At 45.9% G+C, this 14,123-nt stretch overlaps 1 protein-coding gene across 1 annotated transcript in view; it reads right to left on the reverse strand.

Annotated features, from left to right (window-relative positions):
• The window catches only part of MXRA8 (matrix remodeling associated 8), a 34,010-nt gene extending 20,090 nt beyond the window's left edge, over window positions 1-13,920 (reverse strand). Inside the window, exons 1-3 of the mRNA XM_083628811.1 lie at window positions 12,666-13,920; window positions 2,688-2,711; window positions 1,355-1,663 (exon numbers count right to left, since the gene is read on the reverse strand). Of these exons, the coding sequence (XP_083484937.1) occupies window positions 1,355-1,663; window positions 2,688-2,711; window positions 12,666-12,717 (385 nt within the window). The 5' untranslated portion in view covers window positions 12,718-13,920. The remainder of the gene's footprint in view (window positions 1-1,354; window positions 1,664-2,687; window positions 2,712-12,665) is intronic.
• Between the last annotated feature and the right edge of the window lie 203 nt (window positions 13,921-14,123).

Here is a 14,123-nt window from a genome sequence, read left to right on the forward strand (position 1 = left end):
AATGGGCAAGACTAACTTCAGTTCCTTAATTTGCACAGGTCCACTATAAGCCAAACTTAGTTGGAAGGGACCCTGATGGTCATCTAGATCAACCCTCTGCTCGGTGCAGAAGTATTGCAGCTGCAGCAATCTTGACACATACCTGCCCAACCTCTAGTAAAATATATCCAGCTAAGGTGAGTCCACCACCTCCCAAAGTTGGTCACATCCCTTCCCCCAAAGCATCCTGAGAACTGTAGCTTACCCCTCGGGCACTGCGCTACAGTTCTCTACAGCCTAATGAAATAAACCAACAATCAGTATCTCCTGTTTAAGGATCAGTGGTAGATGATGAAGGGCAGGGGAAGGAGCTATTTCCCTGAGCTTCATCATGTCACTTTCTAACAGGGAAAATTCACCACAAGGTGATCATTTCCACTGCACCTGGAGTAGAATCATAGGATTGAAGGGGCCCTCGTGTGGTGAGAGCTGGTATTTAGCAAGCCAAACTTCAAGCTCGCTCAGGATGCTAAAGACCCCAGTTCTGGGATACTCCATTCTGTTCCCCCCTGGTTTCCCCTCACACTCAGACAAAACACACACACTGATGGCTGGTGCTCATGGGGACTGGTGGAGCTGCAGACAAGGAGACCAACAGTAGGTGGAGCTAGAGCCAATGACAAGCAGAACCACCCTTGAGGGGATGTGAGGAAGGAAGGTGGGGCTGTCAGGGTAGACTGGGACTGGACCAGTCTCCAATGTACACAGCTATGCGCTCCCCCAGAACAGAATTGCAGCATTCTGTGGCCACAGAGCATGCTCAGCTCCTACTGGGCTGCTTTAGGCCCTGTTGCCAGTACTAACTAATCAGATCTTTACATGATGGGCTACTCATTAATGCATTATATTTACAGCCCTGCTTTGGCCCAAACTGGCAAACGAAAACAAAAAGAAAATTAATACGTTTGAAATCCTGCTTTATGATTTCTACTGATCCAGTGTTTACTTCTCTTGGGTTTTTACAAATGCTGCTTTTGTTTATTTTTAAAATATTTATTCTCTTTGTTAACTTCTGGGGGTTTTTGAGGGGGGAGTGCTGTAAAAGAAAAAGAAGGATTGATTTGGAATATAGGAAGCTGCCTCATAACTGAGTCAGACCATTGGGTGCATCGAATTAGGTCAGCATTGCCAGCACTGGCTGGCAGCCCTACTGAGAGATGCCAAGAATGGAACCCGATACCTTCTGCATGCAAAGCAGATGCTCTGCTACTGAGGTATGGTTCTTCCTGTCTGCTCATTTCATACCCAGGCGAAGTGTGTGTGTGTGTGTGTGTGTGTGTGTGTGTGTGTGTGTAACCATCTTGGGTCCCGGTACCTTTGACTACCAGTGAGAAGTTGCCATCCACAAATGCATTTTCCGGCATGAAAATCCGCCCTTGGTTGTAGCCGCTGTAGACTCGCTGATCCCCGGCCGAATACATGTCGCACAGTCGCTCGGCATTGTAGTCTCCATACTGGTTCCTGTACAGATCCCAGTGGACCACACGCTGGCGGTCGTTCAGGCGGTCCTGGGTCCACACCATCCTGTAGCTCTTGCAGGAGAGGACCGTTCGAGTGCCCGCCTTGGCAGTGATGTTCTGCACAGACACTACTACGCTCTCGAGATTGGAAGCATCCACTGGGGCTGTCATATGGGAGAGAGAGGGGGGAAGAAGAAGAAGCCATGTGGGGAGATGCACCCACAATCGAAAGCCTGTCTTCCTCTGCCCACCAGGACTTGAACCCACAACTGCATGGAGGCCAACCTAAGAAGAGCCCCACTGGATCAGGCCAAAGGCCCATCTAGTCCAGCATCCTGTTCTCACAGTGGCCAATCAGATACCCCGATGGGAAGCCCAAAAGCAGGAGCTGCTTTCCCCATATGCGATTCCTGGCTATCGGTGGTACACAGAAGCTTATTGCCTCCAACAGTGGAGCTACAACAATAGCCGTAATAGCTAACAGCCTAACCACTGGCAACCGTAGCCTAGTGCAGATCATATCTCAGCTGATACAACTCTCATACTGTAGCAGCTCAATCCCATACATGCCTTATTTCTGAGAAGTCCCATTTGGTTCAATGGGGCTTTTTCCCAGGTAAGTGTACATGGGGTATCAGTCCAGCTCTGAGAGCCAGTGTGCTGTAGTGGTTAGGAATGCTGGATCAGGACCTGGGAAACCAGGATACAAATCCCCACTTGGCCATGAAGCTAACTGAGTGATCTTGAACTAGGCATACACTCTCAGCCTAACCTCCCTCACAAGGATGTTGCTGTTGCTGCCATAAGGCTAAAATGGGGAAAGAGGGAGAACTGCATATGCCACCTTTGGCTCCTTATAGGAAAATGCAGGTTATAAATGTAAAAATAAATAACCACCATAACAATTTATAAGGATTTTTAAGGTCACGGAGACAGATTCCCCCCCACACCCCCGATCTACGCCAACCCCATAACCACCAGGCCCACAAATTAATAAAGTTTTTGTGACATTCAACATGGTTTGATTGCAGTAATTATTAGTATTACTGTTATTTAGATTTGTTAGTTGCTTGTTACCAAAAGGTTGCCAAGTGACTTACAAGAAGTTTAAAAACATAAGTGCATTATTACACCATTAACATGATTCATACAAAGCAGCTGAAGTTCATACGAAATATTTGTATTTACCTGAATAGGGATGGACAACAGACTCTGAAAGGAGAAAGAAAAAGAAAATATTAGTGACACAATAGGTGGATCTGCATTGATTAGCTGTGTTTCCTCTCAGGGATTTGACTTGGCAAGCCAGGATGCAGCCTCAAAAGGATATTTGTCCTTTCCCCAGTAGGGCTGACCAAAATCCTGCTGGATTCAGGGACACAGATCCCCACCAAGCGGATGCACCAACTCTGTAGCCGTCAGGCATGTCATCCCCAAAACTACCAGGCCTCCAACAGGACATGGGAATCCTGTAACACTAACCCGCTTGCTGATAACCTTCTGTCAAGACGCCAACCCCAGAGAGCCAGCCAGCTTGGTTTCTGTTTCGCCCTGCCATTTTCTGTACTAATTGGTATCTAACATGTTTTTAACTTACTGCCATTCATTGCTTGCAAATGACATTATCTGTTATTACGGATTATGTTAAGAGTCCTTGGATGTTTTTTTCATGGAAAAAACTGTGGCCTTCTTCCAGACACTGTTGGGCTGCAGCTCCCATCGCCCTTGGGCATTGGCCATGCCGTTTGCACATGATGAGGGCTGGGAGTCCAACGACATCAGGAGGGCCACACGTTCTGCACCCATGATCAATAAAGAGACTAGCTGGTACCTCGTTGCAACAGTTTTTCTGCAGGTCTATTTGCTGTTCAAGTAATATTATCAGAGGTAGACCGATAGAGCATCTGCTTTGCATGCAGAGGGTCCCAGTTTCAATCCCAGGCACCTCCAGGTAGGGCTGGGAGAGGCTCCCTGCCTGAAACCCTGGAAAGCTGCTGCCAGTCAGTGTAGACAATACTGAGCCAAGTGGACTATTGGTCTGACTCTGCATAAGGCAGCTTTGTCACACTCCTTTCCAGGGCACAAGGCAGGTCTGTCTGAAACCCTGGAGAATAGCTGCCAGCCAGTGTAGAAAATACTGAGATAGATGGACCAGTGGTCTGACGCTGCATGAGGCAGCTTTCTAAAGTCCTACATTCTTATTTCATTTCTTTCTTGTGGCACATTAGCAGCTCCCACTTGCTGCACATTGTTTTGGGAATTACTGCGCTAAGGCCTGGCCTTCCACGTTTCCCAGTGTTTTCCTCATGGGTGAATCTCCTCCCACAGCGGACATTTTGGGAAAGGAAAAGCCAACTGCATAAGCAAAGAATTCTTACTCCCCTCTTTGCCCTTGGAAAGTCCGGGCGTTTTGGGGGTTGGTTTTTTTGTTTTTAAACGGTGCCGGCAGCAGATATGTTCCCATCCCAAATTACTGCTCCATGGAGGAGGTCAGATTGCAGCCTTGGTTTTCGCTGGAACTGGTGCCAAGAAGCAATGAGGAGAGAGGAATGAGGATGGAATGCAGATGGGAATAATCACACATGGAGGGTTTTCAAGGCCTTCCTTCCTTGAGGAACTTGCTACAACACAGTTTTTCTGGTGATGCTCGGACCTCCCTACTCTCCACCCCCCAAAAAACATGAGCAAACACACACACACACACACACACACACACACACACACCTCTGCGAGACAAATAAAACACAAGACAAAAAAAGCAGGCAATGCTCTTCCCCAAGAAACAGACAAGTCAGATGTTCTAAGGTGCCAATGTGGGGGTCGTGAGGGCTTCGTGTTGCCCATGGGCACCACATTGGAAATGCTGGGATGCTGTTACCCATATTCCACCCCACTCCTGAGGGGCTAAAAGCAGTGGAGGCTGCCCCATCTGGGCAGATGGGGCAGTGCTCCAATAGCCTTGACCTTCCTCCACATGCAGCTGCTGGGCGACCTTGGGCTAGTCACACTTCTCTGAAGTCTCTCAGCCCCACTCACCTCACAGAGTGTTTGTTGTGGGGGAGGAAGGGAAAGGAGAATGTTAGCCGCTTTGAGACTCCCTAGGGTAGTGATAAAGCGGGATATCAAATCCAAACTCTTCTTCTTCTTCCTGCTTTCTTTCTTATAAACAGTTGGCCCTGCCTGCCAACTTCCTCTTCCTTAGCTGCCCTTGAAGAACTGAACGGGGAGGAAGAAGGGGCATAGCTGGTAGCAGTTGGCTCTGCCAACTATTGGGGTGCCCTACATTCCGCCCCACCACTCTCAGTGGGTGCCAGCCACCACTGGGTAAAAGCAGCCAGAGGGGGTACCAGGGGGTAGCTTTTAGTGGGGCCTCATCCCTTACTCTTTGGCCTCATCCCTTCCACAAGCTCAACTTTGTAATTGCGTAATTTGTTACCTTGCATATTTGCACCTCATTTCATGCCTTTTGCACACACGATTTATCCCTGTCACATTCCCAGTTTGCACGCACGGATCTTCTTGAATCACAGTCGCTCACACTGCTTGCAGAATGGGCACTGGTGTCATATAATTTACTATCCGAACTTACTAGTCACTTGCCACACGCACAAAAGGTCTCCAAGGGACTTACAAAAACATTTTAAGAGCGTAAATAAAAATAATCTGTTATAATAAAAAAAATGCAACCGTTCTTTTTCTTTTTTAAAAAAGAAATCTATAGCACGAAGAAGCTTAAGCTGCAACAAAATCATCATAACCAACAAACATCCTTCTAGTCCATCAAACGCCTGGAAAAAAAGAGGTCAGTTTTTCCGTACGTTTTATCCTGCGCAAAAAGCTAATGTTAATACAGTGCACACTATGTAGTTCGGCATTGCCAGATTTACAAGCAAAGGCAAACTCTTATGTGCTGTTTGTTTCAGGTGTTGAGTGGATAGCTGAGCAGACAGCACAGGCATCAATGGGGAGAATCAGCTGTTTCCTTCCCTCTGAGGAACTATAATCCTCAGATTCCCAGCTTTCATTAAAAAGAGAGAAAGTAACTTTCTTCCCATTTTTGTGTGAGAAACTAACTTGCTCCCCTCTTCATTCTTTGATTTTTAATTAATTAATTAATTAATTAATTAGATTTAATTTGTACACCACCCCTCATCTGTAGATCTCAGCATACAGTGGTACCTCTGCTTACGTACTTAATTCTTTCCGGAGGTCCGTTCTTAACCTGAAACTGTTCTTAACCTGAAGCACCACTTTAGCTAATGGGGCCTCTCGCTGCTGCTGCGCCGCCAGAGCACGATTTCTGTTCTCATCCTGAAGCAAAGTTCTTAACCCGAGGTACTATTTCTGGGTTAGGGGAGTCTGTAACCTGAAGTGCCTGTAACCTGAAGCGTCTGTAACCCGAGGTACCACTGTACTTTTTCACTTTGCCCTACTCCTGGAAGGGGTGTTGAATGTGCCGCGAACTGTAGCTCTGTGTGGCCATCACCTTTTGCGAACTATAATTTCCAGGATTCTTTTGGGGGAAGGGAAAGCCGTGGCTGTTAACGTGGTATAACAGGGAAGTTGTTGGCCAGCCAGATGCTGCTGAACTACAGCTCCCATCAGCCTCAGCAAGCATGGCCGATGGCCGGAGGGATGATGGGAGTCGTAGTTCAGCAACCTCTGGTGGGCCAAAGGTTCCCCACACTTGTGATATAAGCAGGGGCGGCGTGGCCTTGAGATGAAACAGGAAGTGCCACCCTGCCGCTACCACCCACCTGCTCCTGCCACTGCTGCTGCTGAAATTGGCACCAATGGCGCTGCTGCTTTACCACTGGAGAAGGAGGCGGGGCACATGCAGAGGTGCCGCCTGGGGGGGTTTCTGCCGCCTGAGGCAGTGACCTCACCCTGCCTAATGGCTGGGCCGTCTCTGGGTATAAGACGACTTCAAATGGATGGTATGGATGTGAACTGAGTCTCATCACCACTGCTTCAAAGTCATGACATTCTGGTGATGCGCAACAGTATAGAGAAGCCAGAGCCAAATTGAAAAAGGGCATTAGGAATGCCAAAGCTATGTACTGCCGGAGGATTGAAAAACATTTTGAGAGCTCCGACCCTCGTCGAGTATGGCAAGGCCTGCGACAAATCACAGGGCAAAATATTAAAAACGAACTGGCCAGTAGCAGTGCGCACCTGGCTGATCAACTGAATCAATTTTTTAGTCGCTTTGAGGTGGGAACTGGAACTACCGTCACTACAGCATTGGCTACCAGCACATCATCAGAAACTACTACTGATAGACAACCATTTTTATTACAGACCTCTGACGTACAACGTGCCTTTCGGAGCATTAACATTAGGAAGGCAGCTGGACCGGATGGAATTATGGGACGGGTTATTAGGGACTGCGCTGCAGAATTAGCTGGGGTATTTACGGACATTTTCAACCTATCCCTGTTGCAGGGTTCTGTCCCTACCTGCCTGAAGACATCGATTATAGTGCCAGTCCCCAAGCAGTCAGTGGTGGTATCTCTCAATGACTATAGACCAATAGCTCTAACATCTGTTGTTATGAAATGTTTTGAGAGATTGGTGCTAGATCATATTAAGGCTGGTCTTCCATCCACTCTAGACCCGTTCCAGTTTGCATACAGAAGAAACAGATCTACTGATGATGCTATTTCCATCGCTGTCCATACTGTACTGAGTCATCTAGAACGACAGGGAACCTACGCAAGGCTGTTGTTTGTGGACTACAGTTCTGCCTTCAATACAATTCTGCCAGACAGGTTATTTCTTAAAATGACCAATTTGGGTATACATCAGAAGATCTGTCTGTGGGTAAGGAATTTCTTGACTGATAGGCCGCAGACAGTGAGAATGGGACCTTACTATTCTTCTACTCTAGTATTAAGCACAGGAGCCCCTCAGGGATGTGTGCTAAGTCCCTTTCTCTATTCCCTGTACACATTTGATTGCACCCCACTGTATAAGTCCAACACAATCATCAAATTTGCGGATGATACAACAGTGGTGGGGCTCATTAGTGAGAACAATGAGACTGCTTATAGGAAAGAAGTACAGGGGTTAATTCAATGGTGTAAAGAAAACAATCTTATGCTTAACACCAAAAAAACCAAAGAACTCATAATTGACTTTAGGAGAAAGAAAAGTGTATTTTTACCATTGTACATAAATGGCGAGGAGGTGGAGAGGGTTGGGAGTTTTAAATACCTGGGCATTTATATCTCTGAGGACCTCTCATGGACTGCAAATATTAATATGGTTGTGAGGAAGGTGCAGGGGAGGTTGTATTTCCTGAGAATGCTCAGGGGACTGAATCTATCTCAGCACCTACTTCTGTCCTATTATCACAGTACCATCGAGAGTGTCTTAACCTATAGTGTATTATCGTGGTATGGGAGCAGCTCCGAAACGGATAAAAAAGCTTTACAGAGAATAATTAAAATTGCCCAGAATGTTATTGGGCTCCAACTACCAACCCTGGATGAGATCTTCACGTCTCGCACTTTGAAGAAGTCACACAATATCCTGAGAGATCCCACCCATCCTGCTCACAACTTCTTTGAACTGTTGCCTTCGGGCAGAAGATATAGGACAATGAAAACACGAACCACACGCCTTCTGAATAGTTTCTATCCAAGAGCTCTGATTGCACTAAATAATGATCTCAGGGCCAGTTGCAAGAAATAGCAAGCAGGGAGTAGGAAGGAATGAGATAGGTTTTAGGTTATGTTATGCCTTTAAATAGGTTATGTTATATTCTGGATTATGTTATGTTTTATAGATTATGTCTGAATAGGATGAGAGTGTTGGAGATACGTGTAAATGTGTATGTGAACCCGGTCTTTGGGGGGGTGTTTGATTTTCGTTGTTGTGTATACTGTGTATATACGGACAATGACAATAAATTTATCTAATCTAACATGGTGCCTGCCTTTTTAGATACAGGAAGCAGCAAGGCCATTTCATTTCACATTTGAAGGCCAAAAACACATGCGGTTTCTATTTTTCAGGTTAATGCAACAAATGCCAACTCCCTCGCAGATCCCATAGATCCAATATCTTACAAAATAAAAAATAAAAAAATTGGCCGTCCTTCCAAAAAGCAGGAAACTCACCAGATGTGCCTTTTCATTGGAACAGCACAATCCTTGAGCCATGAATAGCATTTAACCCTGCTTCTGGGCTGTTTTATTGTGCCAGGCTTACCTACTAGCACGATAAAAGACCACCCAAGTCCTAGTTCTCCTGCAGGGCTGTGACACGCTTGCCGTGCTATAACTAGCTGCCTGCAGTTTTCAACAACTGAATCTGCTTTACTGTGTTAGGCTACAAGCACAGGGAAAGGGAGAAGCTGCAACAGTTCCCGCTTCTGCCCGTCCTGCTGCCCTCGCTGAGCCTCTGAGCAAGCTATATCTGACAGCTTGAAGACACACCTACTCATTCCATCCTGAAAGAAAACCATTCATCAATATGTGGCATGGCATTTTGACGTCCGTTTGGGCTTCTATCCAGGCAGAACCCAGGGCAGGTGATCAATTGTGTGTGTTTGTGGGGGTTAATCGTTTGTCACCCACCCCAACTTTTCAGTGCATTTCTCCATCACTTTCCCAATCCCCAAAAGTCTTCCTTTTAAAGTGGGTAGGTTGTGCTTGGGCAAAATAGCGCTTCAATCCACTTTAAGTGCTGAAATCGGAATTTCTGGTGTGCACCTGAATTCTTCATGCAAAATGCCAACGGTCTGGCAATCACCAGAATATGCAGATGTTTAAGAAAGAAGCAGGCAGGGAAGGGGGCGGGGCCCCTGTACCGTTCCAGATGCTGTTGCACCTGGGCTCATTCATCCCAGCCCAAGGGCTTCCTTAGGCACTTGGCTGCCTTAGGCAAAGGAGGGAAGGAGCCTCACCCTCCCAGACCCAGCAAGCTCCTGTCAACTCTGATAGCATGTTTCCTGAGCTTCAAGCCCTCCTAGCTTTGCTACCCAAGTTCCAGGTAAGACCTGTCACAAGACTGAAACTAGGTCATCTTGCATGCAGGGTGCGCTGAACCTGGGATGGCCACTTGCCCCCCTGTACAGGGGAGAGTCCTCTAATGGAAGAGCTGTCAGAGGGCACTCCTCAGTTTGAAGAAGACCTCTTTTTGAAGCCCACAAAATGCATGAGTCTGTTTCCTTACTCTTTGCACTGTCCCCAGAACAGATGTGTGTGTTCATTCCTGGCACCCAGTGAAATGTGTGCATGTTGAAGGGGACATGTTCCATGCAGGAGAGGCTGAGACAGTGCAGGTTATCTGCAGGAGCTGATAGTCTAACCTCCACATCAGTTTTGTGCAAGCAAACTGGGTTGGGTGCTCAGTGAATTGGTCATCCAGAAGAGCCTTCTCTCTCTGCTGGCAGGATCATGCAGAGAATCCAGACTGGATCAGGCCCATGCCCAGTGCACACTGAGCTGTACAGAGGATGCCGGTCCACCCATTCAGCTCTGCACCTTTCAGTGGCTCTCTATTTGCCAATTGCAGGAGGGAGAGTGATTGCCTTAAACACTCTGCTTTTGGGGTCTTCCTAGAAAAATCTGATTTATTTTCAATATAAGCTGTCCTGGAGGTTGTTCTGGATCAAAAGGCAGAACTGAAAACAAAACAATCAACTTTTGTCAAACGTAACAGTTCTAGCAACTTCATACAGTGGTACCTCAGGTTACATACGCTTCAGGTTACATACGCTTCAGGTTACAGACTCCACTAACCCAGAAATAGTGCTTCAGGTTAAGAACTTTGCTTCAGGATGAGAACAGAAATTGTGCTCCAGCGGTGCAGCAGGAGGCCCCATTAGCTAAAGTGGTGCTTCAGGTTAAGAACAGTCTCAGGTTAAGAACGGACCTCCAGAACGAATTAAGTACTTAACCCGAGGTACCACTGTATTAGCTTCATGAGTTGCAAAAAATTGACAGGCGCCCGGGAACGGAAGATGCCAGCAACTGTTCCACACAGCTCAGTAATATATAGGGATTGGTAAATATGCAAGTTTTGGGTTCTCCGTTTCTCATTTTCCCAGTCTTCAGTTCTCTACAATTTCCACATCAGTTTGCAATTTAAGAAAAGGAAGAATCCTCATGAAAATATACTATCTGCGCTTTCCGGAAACAACTGAAAACGTTTTTGTTCCAACAGGCTTTTCCTGCTGGATAAATGGATCATTGCTACAAGTGTCCACTTGTTTGGGTTTTCAGTCTTGTTTTTCAATGTATTTGTTGCTTTTCTTTTACAATGTTTTTAATTATACGTAAATCACCTTAAGATGGTGGTTTAGAAGGCGATTAATAAATCAGTGGTGAAGATGATGATGATAATCCATCAGCATTTCCTGTGCAAATTTCTCCTAATACGCACATTTCTGAATGCAATTTTCCCTGATAAAGACATTTTTGCAAAGCAAGTTCCCCTGATATAATGCATTTCTATATGTGGTTTATACTGATATGCCTCTTAATGTACACTTAACCCTAGTATATGCATTTTTGCACACATACATTGGCTGGAGAACTGCATTGCAAGATCCTGAGAAGGATGAGTTTTGAAGAAGGGCTGTGTTTTGTTTGTGTGTATTGTTTTGGAAAGTGCTAATTAAGCAAATTCATCATTAAATGCAAACGGAATCAAATTTCTCCCTCGTCCCTAGTAATTTTCCACTAGGCTCTCCCTAGGCAAAGTCTCTTTGCTTTGGATGTATTTGGAAAACCACATTTTTAAAAAAAGGAAAACAGCAGCACCACCACACTTTGCAGCAGAAAGAGAGGGAAAGGCTAAAGGGATTTTGGTATAAAAGAGTGTTATGTAAGACTGAAGAGTCCCTGGATTTCAAATCCCGAGTCAGCTATCCGTCCCATTAAGGGATCTTGGGCCAGTAACTATTTCCATCTCCCAGAAGAATAAAGGAATGGAAAGACAGATGCTAAAAAATCTTTTAGCAGACCAGTTTTGAGCAGACTGTAGCTATGTAAGCAAGCTTTTAGGTTATACAGAATACTTCACTGGCATGAGTAGGAACTTGGTTTAAGTCAAAACTTTGCATCCTTCTACACTGACAAAACCTTTTTCCCCTGAACTTTCTTTAGCAAACTGTTCCCTAATTCACTCAAGCCTCACCATTTGTAGTATTATGAGAGTCTGCTCTATATCAATCATTAGCTTCTGTTCCACCCCTGATCTGTGTGCCCACTATAGAGTATAAAAAGTTGCCCAGTTATTGTAAGGTTTAAATGTGAGCTAAGAAACTCACTGATAAGAGGGAAACGCCATCAACAACAATGCCCTAAATGTTTTACCAGTGATAATTAGTGCTGCTCCCACAGTTAATCAACGGAACTAATAGTTGATTAATCTACAAATACAAATTGTCTAACATTTGTAACAGCCTGCCTTTTGACTCCCTCCTCTTTTGACTTGCCATGCTTTGTCTGATTTTAAACAATATGTAAAATTTGGCAAACCTCTAACATACAACATACTTTATAGATGGTTTGTTTTTACAGATGGGGAGTTGAGGCAGAGGGGGCGAAGAAAGAAAGAGAAAGACAGAGATGCTTTTCCCCTGAGCTCAAGACAGAAAAAAATGAGACACCTTTGCAGGCAGTTCTCTTATCTACACCACTTTGCTTCCCCAGGTGTTCTAAGGTCGCTGCATTATTTTATTTTTTACTGATCCTGCTTCTTTTCTTTTAACAGCAACCTAACACAGAGAAGACCCAACAAAGGAAGCCTTTTCTTACCACTCAACGCTACAACAGTAAAGGCTGCATCTGCCTGATTTTTGCATTTCGGGCTGTATTTAATGGCATAGCAGCTAAGCCAAAACAAAAGCAACAGTATTTGTAAGTGAAATCCCACACGGTTTTCACCTCAGTGATACAGGATTGATTCTTCTGTCCGTAGTGTGTGCAGAAATTAAACCGGTGCAGCATCCCCAAGGATACAGATGCAGCGGTGAGGTTTGTCCTGTGGGATTTCTGCCTGCTGTGCTTCCTCCAAAATATTCCTAATACAAGCAGATAGGGCTGGCTTTTCTGCAAAAAACCCAACAACCCTGGCCTATACGGAATTTTTCCTAGCGGGCCACCTGAGCAAAACTATTATCTTTCAAAAGGAATTTGCTTTGAAACTTACCTTGCAGCAGCAACAGCAGCAGGCCCAGGAGGAATTTGGTTGCGTGCTCCATGTCTCCTGCTTGCTCTCCCTTTCTTTCTTTCTCCCTCCTTCCCTGCCCAAAAGACAAACTCTTTCAGTTTGCTCTTCCCTGCTCTCCTTCCTTGCTTGAAAACATGATCTCATCAGTTTACAGCCCAGCGAACATGGGCATGCAGCAGTCCTGCCCCCACCTCCAGGTTTTTCACTTCTTGCCTTCTTCCTCCATTCCCCCCTCCTCTCTTCTCCCCAACACTTCGCTGCTCAGCTTCAACTTCTACATAACATGCGGGCTCTCTGAACAACGCTTCCCCCTGCAAGCAGCTCCCAAGCCCCTTTTGATGTTAACAGAGCGAGTTTTTGCTGGCCCCAGAGTTCCAAAAACAACCGCCCACCCCACCCACCTCCCTCCAGGGTATGGGATTAATTTTCTCGGGCATTTACAAAATCCAGCTGTTCTTTCCTCGCCTTGACATTCCGCCAGATGTCTGCCTGGGTTCTGTTCCTGTTTGCTTTTCTGTATTCCCCTCTCCTTGCCTTCTGCGGTTCTTTCCTTTCGCTATTACAAGATCGCTCGGAAAACACACACTTTTGCTGCCCTAACAAGGCCCTACTGCAGCCAGGGTAGCCACCGCGGTGACCTTCAGATGTTTTGAACTACAACTCCCAGAAACACCATTTGGCACAGCCAACGGTCAGGGGCGCTGGGAGCTGTACAGTGGTACCTCGGGTTAAGAACTTAAATTGTTCTAGAGGTCCATTCTTAACCTGAAACTGTTCTTAACCTGAAGCACCGCTTTAGCTAATGGGGCCTCCCGCTGCTGCTGCTGCGCCACCACCACGCGATTTCTGTTCTCATCCTGAAGCAAAGTTCTTAACCCGAGGTACTATTTCTGGGTTAGCAGAGTCTGTAACCTGAAGCCCGAGGTAACCCAAGGTACCACTGTAGTCCAAAACATCTGGAGGGTGCCACATCTGCTATTCTGGCCCCAGGCATACGTGAAATAACAGTGCCCCTTCACTCTAATATTGTTTGACACACACACACAACCGTCTTTTACAGCTGGCCAGACCCCTCCATAGACCCAAGTTCCTTGTGATATGAGAGTGGTGGAGAGACTGAGGATGGTTTTGTTAATATTGGTGTGTTTCGAAATGAACATTGATAGGGGGCAAGCGAGCGCCTATGTAATGGAATCCTAAACCTGATGCCTCTTTTCACTGTACAGTGGTACCTCAGGTTAAGTACTTAATTCGTTCCGGAGGTCCGTACTTAACCTGAAACTGTTCTTAACCTGAAGCACCACTTTAGCTAATGGGGCCTCCTGTTGCCGCCGCGCAGCCGGAGCACAATTTCTGTTCTCATCCTGAAGCAAAGTTCTTAACCTGAAGGACTATTTCTGGGTTAGCGGAGTCTGTAACCTGAAGTGTATGTAACCT

This window comes from Podarcis filfolensis (assembly GCF_964270895.1).
Source record: "Podarcis filfolensis genome assembly, chromosome: 8".
In the NCBI taxonomy this organism is placed as follows: Eukaryota; Metazoa; Chordata; class Lepidosauria; order Squamata; family Lacertidae; genus Podarcis; species Podarcis filfolensis.